General features: G+C 44.3%; 2 protein-coding genes across 4 annotated transcripts; one reads left to right on the top strand and one right to left on the bottom strand.

Annotated features, from left to right (window-relative positions):
* The first annotated feature begins 1,384 nt into the window (after nt 1-1,384).
* On the top strand, nt 1,385-5,587 carry TMEM177 (transmembrane protein 177). Of its 3 annotated transcripts, none has more exons than XM_033947298.1 (2): nt 1,385-1,547; nt 3,227-5,587. In XM_033947298.1, the coding sequence occupies exons 1-2, from the start codon at nt 1,470-1,472 to the stop codon at nt 4,175-4,177; spliced, it is 1,029 nt and encodes a 342-aa protein (XP_033803189.1). In that variant the 5' UTR covers nt 1,385-1,469; the 3' UTR covers nt 4,178-5,587. The 3 variants fall into 3 exon arrangements, with proteins under 3 accessions (XP_033803189.1, XP_033803191.1, XP_033803188.1); XM_033947300.1 differs by having other exon boundaries at nt 1,546-1,621; XM_033947297.1 differs by lacking the exon at nt 1,385-1,547 and adding an exon at nt 1,635-2,438.
* An 8,918-nt stretch (nt 5,588-14,505) lies between these two features.
* LOC117360422 (fibrinogen-like protein 1-like protein) lies at nt 14,506-23,440 on the bottom strand. The gene is made up of 3 exons (XM_033944133.1): nt 23,269-23,440; nt 15,776-16,423; nt 14,506-14,828 (listed from the first exon to the last, which is right to left on the bottom strand). Coding segments are annotated over exons 1-3 (822 nt in total). The 3' UTR covers nt 14,506-14,826.
* Between the last annotated feature and the right edge of the window lie 735 nt (nt 23,441-24,175).

The raw sequence follows: 24,175 nt of genomic DNA, 5'->3' as shown, positions 1-24,175 counted from the left end.
TTTTTCTCCATCCACCCCAACAATCCAGAGTGTCCTGTATAAAAAAGGAGTCTCAAATTGGTTGGCTAACTGCATTTCATTATCAATCCTGTTTTATCAAAATGCTCCACGAGTAACTGCTCATAGACTCAGAGCAATGTCTATTACACTTGCTTATCTACATTCTGTTACTCTTACTGATATTTGTCAAGCAGCTACTTTGAGCTCTCATCATACATTTGCAGAGGGGTTTAGCGTCCAAGAAAAGGATCTGGGTGTTATCGTAGCCAATATGATGAAACCTTCCGCCCAATTGGTGGCAGTGGCCAAAAAAGAAAACAGGATGCTAGGAATTATTTTAAAAGGGATGGTTAACAAGACTAAGAATGTTATAATACCCCTATATCGTTCCATGATCCAACCTCATCTGGAATATTGTGTTCAATTCTGGTCTCCTTATCGCAAGAAAGATATAGTGGCGCTAGAAAAAGTTCAAAGAAGAGCGATCAAGATGATAAAGGAGATGGAACTCCTCTCGTATGAGGAAAGACTAAAATAATTAGGGCTCTTCAGCTTGGAAAAGAGATGGCTGAGGGGAGATATGATAAATTGAAGTCTACAAAATCCTGAGTGGAGTAGAACAGGTACAAGTGGATCGATTTTTCACTCCATCAAAAATGACAAAGACTAGGGGACAATCGATGAGGTTACAGGGAAATACTTTTAAAACCAATAGAAGGAAATATTTTTTCACTGAGAGAATAGTTAAGCTCTGGAACGCATTGCCAGAGGATGTGGTAATAGTGGATAGCGTAGCAGGTTTTAAGAAAGGTTTGGACAAGTTCCTGGAGGAAAAACCCACAGACTGTTATTGAGAAAGACTTGGGGAAGCCACTGCTTGCCCTGGATTGGTAGCATGGAATGTTGCTACTCTTTGGGATTCTAGAATCTTGTTACTCTCTGGGATTCCGGAATCTTGCTGTTCTTTGAGATTCTGTATGTTGCTACTCCTTGGGCTTTTGTTAGGTAATAGGGACCTGGATTGGCCACCGTGAGAACGGGCTATTGGGCTTGATGGACCATTGGTCTGACTAATTATTGTATTGATCAATTCTCCCCACTGATTGTTCATTTGCTAATGCTGTAAATAAATTTTGTTTCTGTCTGAGAACTTCAACTCGCCTCCTCCTGCTTTTTACCTATCTACTGTAACCCTTAGCTTTCGTCTCATGTGTGTCCAAGGAGAAAGTGATGTTGCACACCTGTTCTCTGAGGATAGCAGGATGCAACAGTCACACAATCCCACTCTACACAAAACTCAATTGAAGTTGGCCGCAAGGAATAAGAAAAGGCAGCGTGAGGGAGCTGCTGCGCATGCTCAGAGGACTCAGCCGCACGTGTGGTGGTTGTGTCCTGCAGCAACGTGCGTATCTATTCAGCAGCTAAGAGCGGCAAGGAGCTGCGCAAGACCGGAAGCTGAAGCCGTAGCGATGCGCATGCGCGGGAGGGTGCGTGCAGTGCGTGCGCCGCCTTCTGTGGACGGCCGTTCTGGCGGGTTCAGTGTGGCTGTGAGTAAAGTGAAGTGGGAAAGGAGGGAATACGGGGTTCTTGGGTAGCTGCAGCGAAGTTTAAAAGCGTCGTGGTGGGCTGTGGTGCATCCGTGTAATGCTTAACGTTGTGGCGCGGCGCAGCTTTGGCGAGTTATTCCTTCCTCCCCATCCAATTCTTCCTATGCTGGTGACAGCACGCGCAGGCAGGAGGTGGTCTCGCACCAGTGTTGCATGCATCCCTCCCTCCCCCATCCAGTTCTTCCTATGGCGCAGGCAGGAGGCGGGTTTTGCTCCAGTGTTGCATGCATCCCTTCCCTCCCCCCATCTAGTTCTTCCTATGCTGGTGACAGCACGCGCAGGTATGAGGTGGTCTCGCTCCAGTGTTGCATGCATCCCTTCCCTCCCCCCATCTAGTTCTTCCTATGTTGGTGACAGCACGCACAGGCAGGAGGTGGTCTCGCTTCAGTGTTGCATGTATCCCCCTCCATCTCTACTTCCTACACTGGTGAGAGTGCGTACAGTGAGGAGGCGGGTTTTGCTCCAGTGTTGCATGCATCCCTTCCCTCCCCCCATCTAGTTCTTCCTATGCTGGTGACAGCACGCACAGGCAGGAGGTGGTCTCGCTTCAGTGTTGCATGTATCCCCCTCCATCTCTTCTTCCTACACTGGTGAGAGTGCGTACAGTGAGGAGGCGGGTTTTGCTCCAGTGTTGCATGCATTCCTCCCCCCCCCCCCATCCAGTTCTTCTTATGCTGGTGAGAGCGCATGCAGGCAGGAGGTGGGTTTTGCTCCAGTGTTGCATGCATCCCTCTCCCCCATCCAGTTCTTCCTATGGCGCAGGCAGGAGGTGGTCTCTCTCCAGTGTTGTGTGCATCCGACCCAATCCCATCCATCTCTTTTCCTACACTGGTGAGAGCGCACACAGGGAGGAAGTGGGTGTTGCTCCAGTGTTGCATGCATCCCTCCCCCCCATCCAGTTCTTCATATGCTGGTTACAGCACGCGCAGGCATGAGGTGGTCTTGCTCTAGTGTTGCATGCATCCGACCCAATCCCAGCCATCTCTTCTTCCTACACTGGTGAGAGCACGCACAGGGAGGAGGCGGGTTTTGCTCCAGTGTTGCATGCATCCCTTCCCTCCCCCCATCTAGCTCTTCCTATGCTGGTGACAGCATGCACAGGCAGGAGGTGGGTCTCGCTCCAGTGTTGCACGCATCCTTCCCCCCCATCGCTTCTTCCTACGCTGGTGAGAGCGCACGCAGGCAAGAGGCGGGTCTTGCTCCAGTGTTGCATGCATCCCTTCCCCCCCCCCCCATCCAGCTCTTCCTATGCTGATGACAGCATGCACAGGCAGGAGGTGGGTCTCGCTCCAGTGTTACATGCATCCCTCCCCTCCATCACTTTTTCCTATGCTGGTGAGAGCACACGCAGGCAAGAGGCGGGTCTTGCTCCAGTGTTGCATGCATCCTCCTCCCCATCCATCTCTTCTTCCTATGCTGGTGAGAGCGCGCACAGGGAGGAGTTGGTGGGTCTCGCTCCAGTGTTCCGCACATCCCTCCTTCCCATCCATTTCTTCTTCCTACGCTGGTGAGAGCGTGCACAGGAATAGGCGGGTCTTGTTCCAGGTGTTGCGCAAGCCAGCCAGCTCGTTCTTGCACGATTATGGCAGGGTTTTTTTTTTTCTGTTTTAAAAACACAGGTCTTAGCAGTGGCGATGACGACACTGTTTGTGTTGAAACTGGCAGCTTTTGTGCAGAGGAACAGGAGCGGGCTGCTCGCAGTGTCCTGCGCCGGGATCTTCGGGGCAAACATCTTCTATCACGCCTTCCCCCAGCAGACGTTCCGCACAGTGTATCAGTGCTGGTCTCGGGGACAACCGGCTGAGCTGCCGGAGCAGCTGCGGAGCCTTTTCTGGGAGGTCCTTCGGGACACCGACGTGAGATCTGCCGGGAATGTCCAGGCATTTGCAGCTTTTGGCTTCCAACCTGTCAGTGCTGGGATTCCCTGGCTGCCCAGCGGCTCTTTAGTTGGCATCCCTGCCAATTTCGCCAATGCTACCGACGATGGGCAAGGCGTTGTGAACCGTGTGGTTATGATAAATGGCGAAGAGGTTGATTGGCACAGCGAGGATGGCGTCCATCTAAAGGAAGCCCTCACATTGTCAAAAGAGGCCCAGAAGTTTTCCCTGGCAAGAGAAGTCATTTATTCCCAAAGCAGCAGCCCCATACTACAGGCCGCTGTGGCTCCTACTTGCCTGCTGGGTGTGTCTCTGTCTGCGGTGGCCGTTAAGCAGCTCTTGGGCTTGTATTCTAGCCCTCTTTTATTACGAGGACTTTACAACTTAGCAGCGCTAGTAGTTGGACTCGTGGGCTATTTCCTCGCTTATGATGCGGTGAGCCACTGGCTGGACTACAGGTGTGACAGGCGCACGGCTGCTCTTTCTGAAGACTATGCCCGAGGAGGGGTAGAATTTTATGAGAAGCTGCTGTTTCGCAACAGGACTTTACGTAAACTTATGGGTAAACGTGGAGAAGAGATGTATGCTCCCAGTGGTAACCTTTTCCCAAGATACGGGTTCAGATTAAAACAGGCTCCGTATACTTCTAGAAGAGACCTGATTGTAAAGGTTTTGAAATTGCACCAGGCCTAAGGTGTTGAATGCTAAAAATCATGAGTGGTGTATTAGAGCCTTAATATTAGGTCTGCGTACAAATTTTCTCCCAGGGTTTAGGCAAAACAAGAAAATCACCCCAAGTCAATTTCCACTGTGAAGCAAAAAGGTGCAAACACAAAAACAGAGACGGTGCAGACGACGTTCTTGAGTCCAAGCTTTATTCAAAGTTCTTCGTAAGACTGATCTGTATGTAAGGTGCAGTCATCTCAGACGATACGCAGAAAGAGATTGTGGTGAGGTCCCGGCATTATCCGTGTGTTTGGTCGGAAAGACCTTCCTCTGGGGTCCAGAATGATAACCACAAAACCTATGAATTCTGTGTTTCATCTGAGATGACTGCACGTTGTATACAGATCGGTCTTACAAAGAACTTTGAATAAAGCTTGGAATCAAGATCGTCTCCACAGTCTTTGTTTTTGTATAGGCAGATGCACATGTATGGACAGATTAAATCAGCGTTTTTGCGGATTCTGATCTTTCTAAACAGTACTTTTCTTTAAGAACCTGTTCACGGAGAACCTTAACAGCACTGGCACACATGAGATATTCTATGACTATGTAAACACAGGGATCAGAATTCAAATCACCTAGTATGAATACTTATCAAAAATTGTGCGCCACTGATCATTGATTTCTGCTGTATACAAGTGATTCAGATTTTAACCAGGATCAAATTATATATGATCAGATTTGCAGGACATAGACCAGGAGTGCGTAATCTGCAGTCTGCCATTGAATTCTATGCAGCCTGTGAGACATACACAGAAAACAGCCCATCCAAACATCATTAACCTGAGTTTTGATGTGAGTGGAATCATTCAAGGATACAATAAGAGGGATAAGACTTGTTTGACAACGTTAGCAATTGCTTGGAAAGAGAAATATATTGTAACATACTATGCTGGTAATAATGTTAATTCGGTTATCACAATGTGTTTTGTTGGCAGTGAAATTAAGTTTGTCCAGCCCTAACCTAGGCAATCTTCTTATCTGATATAATAATAATAATCATTTTATTCTTATATACCACCATACTGAAAAAGTTCTAGGCGGTTCACAACAAGGTGAGCTAGTACATGGGATACAGATAAAATACAAATTAGAATAATGGACTTAAAAACAGAAAGCATTTACAATATAATGCAGAAGTCTTGTAAATAATTCTGCCTATTAATTTATATGAAACTACAGTAAAGGACAACTCTTAATAATAAAATCAGCTATGAAAATGGTCTCTATATAACTTTATTATATTTTGATGTGAATTCCATATCCTGTATTTCTTAATGTAAGAAATATTTTTGAAATTATAAGAAAATGGTCTCTTATGTAGTTTTATTTTTAGAAGTAAAGGTTATCTGCACAAATACCAAATCTTTTGGTTTTGTGAGCTTGCTTTTTTGCCCTCTTAAATTGCCCTTTCTGAGGTAGATGGATGAAAAAGTATTGATTTTTATCTCCACTTTCCAAATTAATTTAAACATTTGCCTGTGTCGCAGCTTTTTAGACTGGTTGCTATGTAAGGGAGCATTTTACATGGCTAGCACTGCCAACAGGGGCGCAAAGACCAGGGTTTCTCCTCCCCAGGATGAGAGTTGGGAAGATATAGGAGTTGAAAAGGGCCATTGATCCCCTTCCTAGGGCCTGGAAGGAAGTGGACATCATTGTAAGACTGGTGCTGCCTTCTCCTAAACACAGGAGCAAAGAAAAAATATTGGAAGCTCAGGCATCACCTATGCTTGTGCCTCATGGGTTGCTACTTGTTTTTTCCATCCTACCTTCCTGTAAGCACATCTTGTCTGTGTGTCCTCTCCCCCCCCCCCCCATAATACCATATTTTTCACTCCATAACATGCACTTTTTCCCCCAAAAAAAGTGGGTGGAAATAAGAGCGCGTCTTATAGAGTGAGTACCTTCCTCCCTGGTACCTTTCTGCAATCCCCGTGGTCCAGCGCTGCATGGGCAGGCTCTCCCGCTGTACGGCCCCCGAGTCCCCATCTGCCGCCACGGCAGTGAGAGGCAGGCACAAACCCTGAGCGCGCCTGCCTGGTCCCGCGCTGCTGCCCGAATGTTGGCATCAGCTTCTGCGAGTCTCATGAGAACCGATGGCACCATTTGGGTGGCGGCGCGGGACCAGGCAGGCGCACTCGGGGTCCTGCCTCTCACTGCCGCAACGGATGGGGACTCAGGCGGCCATCCAGCAGGGGAGCCTGCCGATGCAGCGCTGGACCGCCAGGATTGCAGAAAGGTATTGGAAGGAGGGAGGGTCCTGCAGAAAGGTACCGGGGAAGGGGGGCCACCTGCCGGAATTACAGTAAATCAGGAGGCTTCCCGGGATTTCAGAAAGGTACCGGGGAGGGGGCCCTCATGCCAGAATTAATCAGGAGGCTTTATATCGTAAATAGAAGTTGAGGCTGCTAATTTTTCAACTCCTGGTACAAAATATTTCCTTTGGAGGTGTCGCATGGCTGATGAGATCATTACTTGTTTAAATTTACAACAAATGTAGAGCTGATGCAGGAGGCTTTGTGCTGGACATGCAAATTGCTTTAAAAAAAAAAAAAAAGAGGAAATAAAAATGTAAAGGTATCTGAGATGTGCATTTTCCAAAGCTGAGCAGGGAACAGAAAGATTTCCCTGTGCCCTGTCCCAGCCTACCACTAGAGCAGTGGTTCCCAACCCTGTCCTGGAGGAACACCAGGCCAATTGGGTTTTCAGGCTAGCCCTAATGAATATGCATGAAGCAAATTTGCATGCCTATCACTTCCATCATATGCAAATCTCTCTCATGCATATTCATTAGGGCTAGCCTGAAAACCCGATTGGCCTGGTGTTCCTCCAGGACAGGGTTGGGAATCACTGCACTAGACCACCAGAGGGGGATGGTGCAGAGCCTAGCAAGGAGTGTGGGGTTGGGTGCAGAGTCTGGCAGGGAGAATTTGGTTCAGAATGGGTTTTTTTTTCTTGTTTTCCTCCTCTAACTTTAGGGTGCGTCTTATGGAGCAAAAAATACGGTAATTCATCCACCTTGATAACATTTGGACTATGCATTCTATTCCATTCAGGTTTTGGTAGCATAGTAGTGCTGTATGATTCACAATTCAAATCGATTCACTGATTCACTTTGGCTGAATCAATTCTTTTGGAAAAAATATCAGACTCGCCGATTCAGGCCTGCTCTTTGGTTTTCCCTCTGTTGGAGTCCTTCCTTTTGAGGTAACTTCTGTTTTGTGAAACAGGAAGTTACCTCAAAAGGAAAGACTGGTAGAGGGAAAGCCCAAGAGCAGGGCTGCAGATTGACAGCAAGGGCTGAGAACCTCTAGAACTGTGCTGCTTGTGCCATCAGACCCACGCGGGGGACAACTTCTACTGCCGCCTGACTCATCCCCACAGGGGGAGGAAGGGATAGAGAATGCTGGCCCTGCGGGTGAGGGGGGTCAGTTTGACTGGCTGAGGCTGGAGTGGGTGAGAAGGGAAGAGAGAGGGTGCTGGCCACAAAGGGTGGAGGGAACAGAGAAGATGATGACCCTTCACAAATTGCTACAGGTTGGTGGGGTAGAGGAGGACACAAAAAAAGGGGATAGGTAGAAATTTTTCCTTAAGACTGGACTCTTGGGGGTGCTGGATCTACAGAGATGGAAGAAGGTTGGTAAACAGAAAAAAGAAAATGGCAAGCGAGTTAACAGAAACTAGAGCCTGGGACCAACATACTTTGAATAATAAAATGACTAAACAACAGAGCTGGTATTAACTAGCACGAGTCAGGACCTAAGAGCATTTGTTTTGTTTACACTTGACAGCGCCAGCGAGGGGGGGGGGGGTTGAAAGGCTGCAAAATAAAACCGCCAGCTAATTTTAAAACTATAATCATAGATTGTAAATCGAATCATATTGAAAAAATGATTAGCAAAATCGAATCAATTTTTCCTGAATCGGGACAGCTTGAACGCATAATGGGCACTGTTCTTTCTAAGCTAAGCGGGAGTCCCACCATTGAGAGGTGGGATTGTGTTTTCAATCGCTGGAATTTCTGGAGTCCTGCAGAGCTTGCCTTTCCTTCACTATTGAAAAATGGCACCCCACAACCACTAGCAAGACTGTAGAAGGACTTTCTTAGAGGGAACAGTCTAATTCCAGACTTCATATGCTCTTGATACCCTTGGCCGGTACTTCTCAATACAGTCCTTGGAGCATATCTAGCCACTGGGTTTTCAGGATATCCACAACGAGGAGGCACACAATAATCGAGGTAAGGTCGCACTAAGAAAAGGCAGTAGAGAGACAATCATAACAGTTTCTATTCCCAAATTATTACACCTAGGGATCTTCCCTCATTTTTGTACCACTTTCTAAGAAGCTAATGCTAATCAGTACAGAGACCATCCAGGATCCACTGGTACCACTTTCTAAGAAGCTAATGCTAATCAGTACAGAGACCATCCAGGATCCACTGGTTCTGGTTTATTCAGTAAGCCAGTTTATGCTGAATTTCCCCAGTAGATGTCATGAGTGACAGCAAGCCCATGAAGGCTGTTAATGCACCCTTTTAAGCACTTCCCCCCCCCCCCCCCTCTCCATGTACATACAAGGTGCACGGACAGTTACACCTTTGGAGTAGGTGTAAATTAATGCAAAATAAATTGCATTTTACTGGGGTGAGAGTAGATAGTGCCTTTATAAGAATAGGTGCTTTTTTGGATATTTCTTATAGGTACCCTTTTACATAATTACTCCTCTCCCCTCAGATGGGCAAAATTTATTGGCATGGCATGTACAAAAGCCGTAGGGCCTGTTTTGCAAAGTTGTGAGAACGATTCCCCTGCAGCAAATGCCCTGAAGCCCATTCATTTCCTATGGGCTTTGGTGCATTTGCCGCGGAAGGATCGCTACCATAGCTTTGTAAAAGGGGCCTTTATTTTTGGAACATAAAATTTATCTTCCTTACCCCCTCCCTTTGCAGATATCTACTAACTGAAAATACAGTACACAAACAGCTCCCTCTCCATGAAAAAAAACCTATGTCCTAAGCCCACTCTTGATTTTTCCTCCCGTCAAACTGTCAATAGTAAAGTCTCATCCTTCTTAGTGTCTCTTCTTTCTGAGGCCTCTGACGTCAAAGGGAAGATTTCAGGGTCAGCCGTGGGCAGCGTGTTCGAACAGCTTCCCTCGGCTTTGTGAAGAAACAGGTGCTGCTGACTGGAAGGAAGAAGGAGGCAGCCACTGCCAGGAGACAGGTACACACTGCGGGGGGGGGGGGGGGAGCACAGAAGGGAAGAAGGGGGTATGAACTTGGAACATAGGATGGAAGGACAGGAAGGGAGGGGAAGATGCTGATGTGGGGGAAGAAATAGAAGGGGAGAATTGCTGGGTATGAGTGAGAGAAGAAAGGAAATGGTGCGCACGGGGAAAAGAGAATTGGGCATAGGGAGGAAGAGAGAATTGGGCATGGTGGGAGAGGAGTGAGGGAGAGATGCATGGGGAAGAGAGAGATGGAGAGTTGTTGGATGTGGTGGTAGAGAGGGAACAGTGGACAGATGGAAATGGATGCAAGAGGGAGGACTGTTGGACATGGTGATGGAGGGAGAGATGCAGCATGGTGCTGGAGAGGGGTGATAGGAGAAATGTTGGGTATGGGGCTGGTGGACAGGGGCGAATGATGCTGCACAGGATCTGAGAGAGGGCGAAATGGACGTGAAACAACTCTGTGTGAAAATACAGTGACAAAAGTCTCACTAAGCTGATTTTCTGTAAGTACTTGAAGTTTTGTTTTTGTGCTAAATGCATTTTTTTAAAAATGTAGCTCAAACCCTCTTCTCTACCCATTGCGGCTCTTTGCAAATTTTGGATCAAACATTTATGATAAAATGGCTCTGTGCTTTAAAAAGGTTGAAGACTGGTGCTGCCTGATTCACAATTCGAATCGGTTCACCGATTCACTTCGGGTGAATCGATTTGAATCAATTTAAATTTTTTAAAAATCGGCTTCCCGATTTGGACCCTCTCCCCTCGCCCCCTAAAGCAGGAGCGCATCGGTGCTTTTGCTGGCCGCTGCCGCACCTGTTTTAGAGGGCAAGGAGGGAGAGTCAGTCGGGACGTGCTGCGTCTGGCTTCCCTCCTGGCCTCCCCAAAGGACTGCCCCCCCCCTAAAGACTGTGCGCCCCCTCCGAGAAGGCCTCCGTGTTCCCCCTGGCCTCCCTGAACCGTTTACCATACAGTTTCAGTCAAAGATCGCGGTTACAGCTCTTTGCACTGCAGTGCTTTGAGCTGTTTCCTCTGCTGCAATCCCGCCCCTCCTCTGATGTCAGAGGCAGAATCGCGAAGGAAACAGCTCAAAGCACTGCAGTGCAAAGAGCTGTAACCGCAATCTTCGGCTGAAGCTGTAAGGTAAACGGTTCGGGGAGGCCAGGGGGAACACGGAGGCCTTCCCAGGAGGGAGGGGTGTGCAGTCTTTCAGGGGGGGAGTCCTTTGGGGAGCCAGTCCTTCAGGGTGCCAGTCCTTCAGGGGGTGGGACAGGCCTTGGGGGGGGTGCAGGCCTTCAAAGGGTGAATAGGCCTTTAAGGGGGGGAAACAGGCCTTCAAAGGGGGGACAGGCAGTCCTGGGAGGGCAGTCCTTTGGGGAGGGGCAGTCCTTCAAGGAGTGGGACAGGCCTTGGGGGAGTGCAGGCCTTCAAGGGGTGAACAGGCCTTTAACGGGGAACAGGCCTTTAAGGGGGGAGACAGGCAGGCCTGTGGAGAGCAGTCCTTCGGGGGCAGTCCTTCAAGGGGTGAGACAGGCCTTGGGGGGGTTGCAGGCCTTTAAGGAGGGGGGGACAGGCCAGGGATGGTGGCATAGACCTTCAGGGCGGACAGGCAGGCCTTTAAGGGGGTGACAGGCCTTCAGGGATGGGGGTACAGGCCTTCAGAGGGGAGGTGCAGGCCTTCAGGGGAGGGGAGCCCTGGTGTAGAAGTGCACGGAGGGAGGGAAGGGGGATTCAAAGAGATGTGCATATACCAGACTTTGGGGGGGAAGAAATAATGGGTCTAAAAATAGAGGAGAGGGAGAGAGATGATGGACAATGGGATTTAGGGAGGGAAGGAACAAAAAGGGAGAGAAGTTGGACCCAAGGGATGGTGTGGAGGGGGGGGATAGAGATACTGGATAAGAGGGTAGTTGGGAAAAGAAAGGGAGAGAGAGTGGACCCTGGGGTGGTGGGGAAGGAGGGAGAGATGCTGGATGAAAGGGTAGTTAAGAAAAGGTGGATCTGTGGATGGAGATGAAAAAAAAGAAAGATGCCAGACCTCCGGAGGAGGGAAGGGAAACGGAAGGGGAGGACAGAAATGGTAGATGGATGGTTAGAACGGAGAAAGAAGAAGATCCTGGCAAGCAAGTTATCAGAAGACAACCAGAGCCTGGTACCAACAAGATTTGAATAATGACCAGACAACAAAAGGTAGAAAAACTAATTTTATTTTCCATTTTGTAATTACAATATGTCAGATTTAAAATGTGTATCCTGCCAGAGCTGGTGTTAGACCGCAAACGTGAGCTAGGATTTAACAGAGAGGAAAAGTCTTTTTTGTTTGTTTATTTTGTTTACACCACAGCGCCAGTGTGGTTAGGAGAAGGCAAAGGGGGTGAAGAGGCTATAAAATAAACCCACCAGGATGTTTGAAAAAAACACCCAATTGGGCAGGAAAATCGAATCGAATCAAAAAACCAATTCAGTAGGCTGAATCAAATTGAAATTTTTTTTCCTGAATCGAGCAGCACTATTGCAGACCCCTGTTCTAGTCCTGAACGCTAGGGTTAGGCATCCGAACCCGCAAGTTGCTTGCAGAATGATGTCACTCATCTTTCAACTCCCCCTCCTCCCCAGTAGGCTGGTCCATGCACCTTCATTTTTTCCTTCTGTAAGCAAGTTGAGAGGGTGTCTTTCTGATCTGATCTGCCGGGGAGGGGGGAATACGTGAGTTTTGGTGCATGAATCTCCTCAGCCTAGGCAAATAACATGAGCAGTCTCATAGGGCTGCCTTTTTGTTAAAGGTGGTTAGAACAATGTAAACTGGATAGCTGACGTACACATGAGGTGAGTCTCTTTCAATTGAAAGGAAACTTCAGAGTGACGAGGCATAGAATGAGGTTAAGAGGTGATAGGCTCAGGAGTAATCTAAGGAAATACATTTTTACAGAAAGGGTGGTAGATGTGTGGAATAGTCTCCTGGTAGAGATGTTGGAGACAAAGACTAACTCCCCTCTTCTATCAAACTGCGATAGCAGTTTCTAGCGCAGAGAGCTGTGCTGAATAGCCTGCGCTACTCCCGACGCTCATAGGAACTCAATGAGTGTCAGGAGCAGCACGGGCCATTCAGCGTGGCTCTCTGCACTAGAAACTGCTATCGCAGTTTCGTAGAAGAGGGGTTATGTCTGAATTCAAAAAAGCATGGGACAGGCACATGGGATCTCTTAGGGAGAGGAGGAGATAATGGATGCTGCGGATGGGCCATTTGGTCTTTATCTGCCATCATATTTCTATAACCATAAAGTTCAAAGACCTCATAATGCAAATGCAAATAGTCTTAGCTTATAACCATAAAGTTCTATGACATCACAATGCAGGTGTAAAGAGCCTTAGCCTATAAGAACAGGAGATGCAAATGTTAGGAGCCTTCGCCTATAGGGAGAGGAGGAGATAGTGGATGCTCCGGATGGGAAGACTGGATGGGCCATTTGGCCTTTATCTGCCATCATGTTACAATGTTTCTATAACCATAAAGTTCTATGACATCACAATGCAGATGTAAAGAGCCTTAGCTAATAGGGAGAGGAGGAAACAGTGGACGCTGCAGATGGGCCATTTGGCTTTTATTTGCCATCATGTTTCTAAAACCATAAAGTTCTATGACATCACAATGCAGGTGTAAAGAGCCTTAGCCTATAAAAAGAGGAGATGCAAATGTTAGGAGCCTTAGCCAATAGGGAGAGGAGAAGACAGTGGATGCTGTGGATGGGCCATTTGGTCTTTATCTGCCATCATGTTTCTATGTTTCTATAACCATGAAGTTCTATGACATCACAATGCAGGTGTAAAGAGCCTTAACCTATAAGAAGAGGAGATGCAAATGTTAGGAGCCTTAGCCTATAGGGAGAGGAGGAGATAGTGGATGCTATGGATGGACCATTTGATCTTTATATGCCGTCATATGTCTCTTTTTTTAGAAAATGATTGAAGGCTCATTTTTTTTACATGAAGCCTTTGGGGTCTCTTTACCGGAAGGTGAGCACACGGGGGAAGAGGAATCTATGGAGTACAGGTTTTCTTGATTTTATTTTTATTTTTCTTTAGTTTAAAAATGGTGGGGGGTGGGGAGACTGTCCTGTTGTAAACCCAAGTTCTTTTCTGATTTTAATTAATTTGTTAATTGTAAACTGCTGTGTTTGTCAGTATGGCCTCCCAAAATAAGGCAGACCATTACATTAGTTATTTCTATTCCACCATTACTTTGTGGTTTAAGGCGGATTACAAAAGGAGTTATCTGGCCATTTCCAGAGGAATTGAAGAGTAGAGCGAGTTGCTTCAGAGAATTGAGATGAGTCTTGCGGTGTTAGTTTGTCTTCAAGGATTTCTTGAATAGCATGGTTTTAATTTCTTTTCTGAACAATTTGTAGTCTGGAGTCGTTATCAGTAAATTGGAGAGTTGGTAGTCTAGTTTTGCCGCTTGTGTGGCTAGAAGGCCATCGTACAGTTTTTTTTGTTTGACGTCTCTGATTGGGGGATGCGTGAGCGTTTTGTGGGTTCTCCTGTGTCTGGTTGAGGTAGTTTGGATTAGGTGGTTGTTTAGGTAGGCTGGGCCGTCTCCGTTTATGGTTTTAAATAGTAGGCAGTAGAATTTGAATTGTACTCTTGCTTGTATTGGGAGCCAGTGTGAGTCGAGGTAACCGCCGTGATGTGGTCGTGTTTCCTCAGTGAATAGATAAGTCTTAGCGCTGTGTTTTGAACTGTTTGTAGTTGTTTTATCATGGTTGCGGGGCAGGGGAGATAGAGTATGTTGCAGTAGTCTAGAAGACCTAGGACTAGGGACTGGACCAAGAGCTGGAATTGTGTTCTAATCTCCTTATGGTTTTTAGGTGTCCTTTTACTAAGGCGTGGTAGCATTTAGCGCTCCTTAGTAAAAAGGCCCCTTAATTAGGAACAGGCCTACACTGGAGCTCTGCAAAGAGACTTGAACCTTGATAAATGATAGAAACACCACGTATTTGCTAAATGAATTTTATTTCACTGCATGTCGCAGAGAAGTTGTTTCTGGTTCATTAGCTAAATGCCACTTGTGGAATTAATCCATGTTCCTTATAGACTGGAAATAGATTTTCTAAGAACTAGAATGAAAATGCGACCTTTTAATATGAGAGACAATTTTTGCTAACACAAAGAAAAGTCTAACCCCCCTCTTTTACAAAGGTGCGCTAAGCTTTTTAGTGCGCTCTAAACACGCACTAAATGCTAACGCATGCATGTTATCCTATGGACGTGTTAGTGGTTAGTGCACACGTTGATTTAGCGTGAAAACGCTTAAGATTTTGTAGATTATTTATTTTTTAATCGGTAACACATTGGTTCCTAGATCTCATTTAATAGAGGGGCTGTTTCTTTTTTTTTTTTTTTAATTCTTTATTTATTTTGAATATATTATCAAGAATAAACTTCTTGTACAGAGTATGATTAAGTCAACATAACATAAAACAAATGAAGTAACATTTATATAACAAAATTACTATTTACTCAATCAAAATTAAAGTCCCAAAAATTTGAGATCCAAGATGTTCCTGAGTGAGAAACTATTTAAAGGAAAAAGAGAAATTCAAATTACAAATTAGGCGGTCAGATGAGAATGGACCAAGAGTAAATTTATGCATTGAGATTTTCTTAATCCCCTTCAAGGCCCCTCCTGGAGAGAAATCCTGTCAGCTGTGAAGGTTCAAAGAAAATATAATTGCAAGATTTATACTTTACAATGCATTTACAAGGATATCGTAAAAGAAATGATGCTCCCATTGCCGCAACCCCAGGCTTAAGAAGCAAAAATTCCTTCCTTCGTTTCTGGGATTCCCTTGTCACATCCGGAAATATTTGAACTTTACATCCAAGAAATTCTTTATGTCTGTTCTTAAAATAAAGCTGTAATATCCAATTTTTATCTGGTGATAAAACCACCGTAGCCAATAGGGTAGCTGGAATAGCTACCTCCCTCATTGAAGATTCCAATAATAATGTTATATCCATTTGTTCACCCTGACCTTGTTGTTCTGGTGGACGCTGTTCTTCCGAATTTTTTGATGTTGGCAAATAATATATTTTGGAAAAGGGAGGAAAGGCATCATTAGGAACATTAAGAACTTCACAAAAGTACTTTTTCAAAACTTCTTTTGCTGATAAAGAAGGAATCTTTGGGAAGTTCAAAAATCTAAGATTATTCAACCGCATATTATTTTCCATCATTTCCACCTTTCTCCTAAGATTGATATTGTCTTTAATCAGTGTCGTTTGAACATGATTTACTTCACTTATCTTTTTATCTATTTTAGAGGGGCTGTTTCTAAACCCTGTGGCAGTACATGTGAATAGGTTTTATTAGCATAAGCGAGTTTCTACAATTGTGGTTACATAGGGTGTCCCAGTGGATACCATTTTTACGATTTAACTGGGCATCGTAACAAGAATCGTACCACCAGCCACCTCCGTGGACATCCGCACAGTTTCTGTCACTTGACCTATCCTGGTCTCCATCATTGGTGGAAAATTGCAAGTTATCATGTATGTTCTTTAAAGAGTTTGATGAAAGAGAGTCCCCTGCATCACCCTGATATTCCCCCAACCTTAGCCGATAGCCGTGTTCTTCGTCATCGAGTAGAAAGCTGTCATACTCTGCATACTTTGTCTCATTACTGGCATCTGTTAAAACGATCCTCAGTTTGTTCCACTTCTGTTTCGTCAACAGGTAGATGTAGTGATTGCCAAGCCAGTGATCCGATTCGATGTTGCCGAACCCAAACTTGTAGGTTGTCCGGTGTTCGGACCACGTGATTTCAGTGCTGAAGCTGTTCCTTTGAATTACCGTCCACCCGCCACAGTCATGGAAATAGCACTGCACCACCAGCTTAGGGGAGCCTTCTGGGCGAATGACGTAAAGGCCACTTTCCGTGTGTCCTAATTGATACAGCTCTTCACAGTCCCTGGTGTAAAAGACTGGGGTGAGACAAGAGATCTGGTTTCAGTTGTGCATTGAGCCGGGAAGTCAAATAACCTTGCGTTTTACAGCAGTGTCAAACTTATTTCCAAATCTAAAGTTAAGGTGCATTACATAAAAGTGGAGTCAATAGTTCTACGGTAGGCTCACTCAATTATCGAGAAATAAAAAACAAAACAAAAAAACACCAAGCCAATTGTACTGCACTTCTAGCTGTGATTCCTTAACAAAGTGTCTCTCAAACTTTCTTAAGCCAGGACACACTAAAGGTAGTGGCCACGGTTTGAGGCGCCCAGAAGTGCGTGGATGTCACTGTGATGACATCTAGCATATGGGCTCTGAGATGCCAGTAGGGGGTGCCAGCAGGGAAGAGGGATGGAGAGAAGGAGAGGCCCTGGCACCAGCTGATTGTCTACAGCAGTGTTTCTCAACTACTTCAAGCTAAGTACCCCCCTAAGTCTAACAAATATCAACTGAGTACCCCAACCCCAATCAACTGAGTAGGCCCACCCAAGCTCTGCCCCAGATCCCACCCCCTTTATTAATTGTAATGCAATTTTTTTCCATTCATTTTTTCATATACACACAATATACACAGCAGATAATTCTCAAAACTGACACATTTCAATCATTATATTGAAAAGGAAATCATTTTACTTACTGGCGATCTTCTGCAGGCTCCTGTAATTAGCTTTAAAGGTGAGACCGGAAGGCCAGGGGGGAAGCCGGAGGACGCTAGAGAGAAGGGGGGGAACATGCAGGCCTTTGGCGAATCGAGCAGCGCTGGCGCTGTACCGCGTAGGGAAGTCAACTGGCAGGCGCCTCTCTTCCTCCTCAGTGCACCGCGGCACACTTGGAATCTCAGGAGGTACGCAGTTTGAGATATACACCGCCTTAACAGATTACCTTACCTGCGTTCTGAGCTCCTTTCTTGCACATTTATATCTTTTTCAGTAGCCACGCATTCTGTTTCAGAACCTGTGTCTTCCTGAGTCATTCTTTAGGAGTCCTTCTCCTATTTCCATGGGTTAAAGTAATCAGTCTGGTGCCAAAAGTACTACAGCACTTTTCATTAGATTAGCCCAGAGTGAGAACTGTACCAGTCATACATAGAAGTTAATTATTATTTAGACACAATGGCGTAGTAAGTGGTTGAGGGGGGTGGGCAGTCTGCCCCAGGCGCAGTCTTCCTAAGGGCGTGGCACCCCTCCTCTCTGTCCCCCCTGCTCCTCTTGCCTTGTACCTTTTTTTTAAATTCCCCGGCACAAGGTTGCTGCCCACGTCGGCATTGGCTCTCTCTCTGACGTCACTTCTGGAAGCCGCACCTAGGAAGTGATGTGAAAGGGTGAGCCTACACTGACGTGGGCATTCTACTCATGCCGGAGAAGTTAAAAAGGGAAGGGGGTGTATGTGTGGTGGAGGTGGGGTGGGGAAGAGGACGGAGCGGGGCACCCCCCCCCCCCAGGCACCTCTAACCCTTACTATGCCACTGTTTAGACATTACTGTAAGTAACATAGTCCAAATATCACAGTCCTATTTCAGTTCTTCCAAAATCTGTCTGGTTTTAATTCAAGAACCTACACTTGTAACGGGGAGCAAAATTCATTTGAAAGGTATTGATATAGAACCAAATCATTTCCAGACAAGAGAAAATGATAAAACTAGACGGCATAATTTGATGTTGCAGGAAGGAAGACTCAGGAGCAATGTTAGGAAATTATTTTTCATGGAGAGGGTGGTAGATGCCTGGAATGCCCTCCTGAGGGAAGTGGTGGAGAGGAAAACGGTGATAGAATTCAAAAACACTTGGGATAAACATAGAGGATCTCTAATTAGAAAATGAAGGATGTAAATTAAAGAACTAAGGCCGGTACTGGTCAGACCTACACGGTCTGTGTCCCATATGTGGTGATTTGGTGTAGGATTGGGCTGGGGAGGACATCAATGGGAACTCCACTAACTTGGAACATGAGGACGTTACTGGCCAGATTTTACAGTAGATATCCTGCAAACAAGATGGTTGGATAGACTGGAGTGAGCTTGGACGGCAACTTCAGCATTTGGAACCTAGGACAATACCAGGTGGACTTTAAAGTCTGTGGCCCAGAAATATGAAGGAAGAGCCAAGTTAATTTAATCATGCATTTTTTAATGAGTATAACTAATGGGCCGATTGGTTGGTCCATTCAGGCCTTTATCTGCCGTCATTTACTATGTTACTATGAAGATAATTTTCGATGGAAACTCCTGCCTCCCCTCCACCACCTTCTTTATTTTCTTTTCCAGTCTAGCCACTAGAGTCTGTAGGGTTTCAGTGCCTTTCTACCCATCTCAATAAGTTGAAGCACACAAGCAACTTCTCCTTGCACAGAACAGCAATGTTTGCTTCATTTCTACTGCTACACACGAGCAACGCAAACCTTCACATGCTCAAGAGACACATTTGACATCAGGAAAACGATTTAGTTGACGTCAACACAAAGAGCAAACGTGCTACAGCCTGTAATGTTTTTTGGCAGGTTCTTGCAGGATATACCCTGCATTAACATTTCTCTGCTTGTGGCCCTATGAATGACCCTGTTGCAGTATGTAATACCTCTGTCTGTATGTATAGGAGTCTCCAGTCGAGACAAGCAGACTAGATATCTCAAGAAGGAGGAAGGGTACTGCCCCTGTAACTTAAGAACATAAGAATAGCCTTACTGGGTCAGACCAATGGTCCATCAAGCCCAGTAGCCCGTTCTTATGGTGGCCAATCCAGGTCCCTAGTACCTGGCCAAAACCCAAAGAGTAGCAACATTCCAGAATCTCAAAGAATAGCAAGATTCCGGAACCCCAATGAGAGCAACATTCCAGAGCTGAGATTGTGATGTCATAATGCCTCATTCCACAGTGCCTCAGAGCCAACCTCATCAGTGATGTTACAATGGCTTGATTGTCCTATACTTGGCACACGAAAGAGCATAAGAGCTGCCATACTGGGTCAGACCAAAGGTCCATCAAGCTCAGTAGCCCGTTCTCATGGTGGCCAATCCAGGTCACCAGTACCTGACCAAAACCCAAGGAGTAGCAACATTCCATGCTACTTAACCTCTTCTGGCCTCAGTAGCAGGGGTTCAGCTATGGAGGACTTTTTTTTAATCTCCTACCCTAAACCACCAAAAAGACCTGTGTTAACTAGGCACAATATGCCAGGGAGGGAGGCAAGAAGGATGGAAGAAAAAGCCCCTTCCTAGAAAATTGAATAAATAGGGTAAATGCATTTTATTGAATCTACTTTCAACAATATAAACAAGTTCCACTGAACATTCTCGGTTTACAATAAGGACGAAAGAGTCAAAACATTGACTTGGGTTGTACATGAGTAGCATGAGAGGGTGCTGAAAAGTTGTCGGCCCAACCAAGAAGAGAATGAGGTAGATCTGGTTCAATCAATGATCTGAAACAATATCAAAACACAGAATTTCGTTACTGCAAATTGGCACTTAATGAACTAAGATAACATTCTTTTCAGCAACAGTGGCAAAATAACCCTCAGAATTTAGGAAGTTGGTTGGTTGGGCTGAGAACTTTTCAGCACCCCCTCATATGTAATAAAAGTGAGTCAAGTATAGGACAATCAAGCCATTGTGACATCACTGATGAGGTTGGCTGTTATTGGTGGAATGAGGCATTATGACATCACAAGCTCAGCTCTGATTATCAGAGACTGAAACTCTTCACACTATGAGGTGTGCTGAAAAGTTCTCAGCCTAACCAAGAAGAGAATGACCTGGATATGGTTCAATCAATGATCTGAAACAATGTCAAAACAGAGAATTTCGTTTCTGTAAATTGGCACTTAATGAACTAAGATAACATTCTTTTCAGCTACAGTGGCAAAATAACGCTCAGAATTTAGGAAGCTGGTTGGTTGGACTGAGAACTTTTCAGCACCCCCTCATAAGTAATAGGACAATCATGCTATTGTGATATCACCAATGAGGTTGGCTCTTAGGCATTGGTGGAATGTGGCATTATGATGTCATAATCTCAGCTCTGGAATGTTGCTATGAGGGGGGTGCTCAAAAGTTCTCAGCCCAACCAAGAAGAGAATGAGGTGAATAGGGTTCAATCAATGATCTGAAACAAAGTAAAAAGACATAGAATTTAATTTCTGCAAATTGGCACTTAATGAAATAAGATGACACTCTTTTCAGCTCCAGTGGCAAAATAACCCTCCAAATTTAGGAAGTTGGTTGGTTTGGCTGAGAACATTTCAATACCCCCTCATATGTAATAAAAGTGAGCCAAGTATAGGACATTCGAGCCATTGTGACATCACTGATGAGGTTGGCTCTTATTGGTGGAATGAGGCATTATGACATCACAATCTCAGCTATGATTATCAGAGACTGAAACTCTTCACACCATGAGGTGTGCTGAAAAGTTCTCAGCCCAACCAAGAAGAGAATGATGTGGATAGGGTTCAATCAATGATCTGAAACAATGTCAAAACAGAGAATTTTGTTCCTGCAAATTGACACTTAACGAAATAAAATAACACTCTTTTCAGCTACGGTGGCAAAATAACACTCAGAATTTAGGAAGTCGGTTGGTTGGGCTGAGAACTTTTCGGCACCCCCCTCATACTGTATAGCTCAAAATAAAGGAACCAATGTTAATGAACGACCATCTTATAAAGACCTAAATTTTTTCTGAAGTTATGTACATGCATAGTTAAAGTAACTGTAGTTAAGATCTAGTGCTCCTTTTACAAAGGTGTGTTAGGGCCTTAACGCGCGGAATAGCGCACGCTAAAATGTTGCGCATGCTAGCCGCTACCGCCTCCTTTTAAGCGGGCGGTAATTTTTCAGCTAGTGCGCGCTAATCTGGTGTGCACGCTAAAAACGCTAGCGCACCTTCGTAAAAGGAGCCCCTGGATGCCAGCGTGTGATATAACTTTTAAATAAAGTCGTTTTTAAGTACTTCTTAAAGAGTGAATATTACACAAGTGGTGGCGGAATATATTACCTACCCGTACATATGATAAAATTCTACAAAATTGGAATGAGGAGTTGGGAATTCAGATTTCTCTTCTTGATTTTGCTCAATCTATTAATAGACTATCAAAGGTTATAAAAGGGTGTGTTTGGAGAGAATTTTGCATAGGGCTTATTTTTCCCAAATTCAAGCTTTTCATGCAAATTTAATAGATACCCCAATTTGTATTAAATGTAATAAAGATCCTGGCACATTATCTCATGCTTTTTGCTTGTGTCCTTTGATCAACTCATTTTGGTCTGCCATCCTATTATTTGGGGGTTCTTTATGGGGTAATTTGATAGTGGGTTGTCCTAGGGGAATAATTTTTGGTAAAGCATCAGCTTGTGGGGTTCTTGGCCAACTAAAATGTCGTTTATTTCAGAAAGCCTGTATGATTGGGCATAAATGTATTATGCAATTTGGGTTGCAGAAAGAATCTCTAAGTTTTTGGCATTGGAGGAATCAATTACATCGCTTAGTTTTATTTGAGAGTTGGGAGGTTCGAGGTTCGCCTAAAAAAACTCGTCTTTTTATGGAGGTTTGGGATCCTTATATTCAGAATCTTTCACCAAAAATACAAAGTTTGGTTATCAATGATTTATTATGAAAATTAGGTTTACTAATTACATTCCAGTTATTTATTTTAATTCTTTATTTTTGTCAACTTTCATCCAGGATGAGGGATTTCATTTAGGGGAAGATAATGGGTAGGGGATGGAATTAAGGGGGGTGTAGATAAGATTGAATTAATTCATATGGAAATTAAATTTGAAAGAATGATTTAAATTTGTATGAAATATTATTGTAATTCTTATTGTATTGAATGTATTTTTGTATTATCCTGTTGTACTGATTATTTGATTCTTTCAATAAAAATTGTTATACATAAAGCGTGAATAATTGTATAAATGGTCAAAACATAAGCAAATTTATTTGTAAGGCTCAACTATTTTTCTTAGCGTTTAAACCTCTTCATTCCTTTCAAAGAGGGACAGGAGAAAGAAGAATTTATTAAAATGTCTCCTCTTTTTAATGGAGATAGCAAGTATTACAGGGAGTTCCCATTTAAAACTTTACACACACACACACACACTCCTTTTACAAAACCGTGAAAGTGGTTTTTAGTGTCGCCCGACACGCTGAATGCTTCTGCGTTGCTCCCGACATCAGCTGCACTAAAAGCCACTTCCGCGTACAAGAGAATTTCAACTTAATTCTGGCCTCTCTAGGTAACCAATGACGTTCTACGTAGAATTTCAAAATTCTAGCATGTTTGTGTAAGAAAAATATTAGCCGCCCAGCTGTGTTTTGATAATACAGCAAAGGCTAATGCTTTGTGATTTGCTTCTAGTTTCAACGCATGTGAAATTGAAACAAATGGCAGGAAAAAGTGAAGTGCAAACCTTGCCGTTTGTATGACATTTGCTGTGCTGGTTATTTTCGCTCCTCTGTAAGTCATTTTTGGTGCATGCATAGAAGGAGGCATAGCCCCTGATGAAACCGGTTGGGCAGCCGTCGGGCATAAAAGATAAGTGCCTTCCTTTCTTTAGCACCTTAAGCACTAAAAAAAACACTTTATATTTACTGTATGCTATTAAATCAAGTTTGCACAATTAATTTAGAGCACATGTCACTTTACCAAGACCAACGATGAACTCCATTACCCCAGTAAAGACACGAAAGATGATTTAAGTAGTGTCTTGGGTATTTGAGGTCTGGTGATTCAATCAAACTTGATGTTAATTTGTTCCTTTGTTGATGCAATTGTTAATTGTTTGAACACATTTTTTTGTTTTCTTTAATAAAGAGATGTCTTACCGCTTCTTGCAAAAAGTTCTCGCAGATTCAGAATTTTCGTCACATCCTCTACCAGTTTTATGTTGGCTACGTCGGCCAAAATGCTTTCAAGAGCTTTGCTGTCTAGTGTCGCTGCAGTGGACACACAGAGTAGGAAAAAGGTACCAGCTAACCACTTCTTGCAGGCGGGCATCTTGGCAACCTGAAAAACATCGGACCTGTGTTAGTGTCGGGTTGTTAATTTAGCAATATACTGTAGTAACTTGTAATGACAAACTTACTGTCCTGGGGGGGAATTAGATAGGTTTAGGATTATAGATATGGGGTTTTTTTGGTTTTATACTGCAAACTCTTGCTAGCTAGTGACATAGTTGATCATTTATTAACTTGTATGGATACCCTGACAGCTGCGACGTGATACTGTCTGAATATTTATTGTACATTCTTGTTATCTGAAGCATAAAACCAGAGGTAAGTCTGCAAATATGTGAAACCACCATAAAATGAAAAATGTACCCAAGATGATTAATCAAACGTATAAGGAAAGCAAGTCAAATACTGTTATCTATTTCTTGCAATAAGAGAAGTCTATAATTAAAGCATCATACGTGGAAGCAAAACAGATTCTAGGATGTGGCTTTTTCTTTTGCATGAGTATTTCTCCCCGCTTGTTCACTTCTTAGCTTTTTGGCTAAGATCAGAGTGTAACTTCTGAGCCATTTAGCTAATATATAATACTAGCTGATGCCCCGGCGTTGCACGAGTATTTAATTATAGCAATAACACTGTAAATAGATTCAAATAAAGATACTTTATAGTGGTGAATGAAATTATTGTTTTACAGCTTAATAAAAAGTACAATATTCAAATTATAATGTGAAATATTTGACAAAATGAATACAATACAACTAACGCAAAACGTGATTAT

Source organism: Geotrypetes seraphini, chromosome 5 (assembly GCF_902459505.1).
Source record: "Geotrypetes seraphini chromosome 5, aGeoSer1.1, whole genome shotgun sequence".
Classification (NCBI taxonomy): Eukaryota; Metazoa; Chordata; class Amphibia; order Gymnophiona; family Dermophiidae; genus Geotrypetes; species Geotrypetes seraphini.
This window is presented reverse-complemented; position numbering and strand designations above follow the sequence as displayed.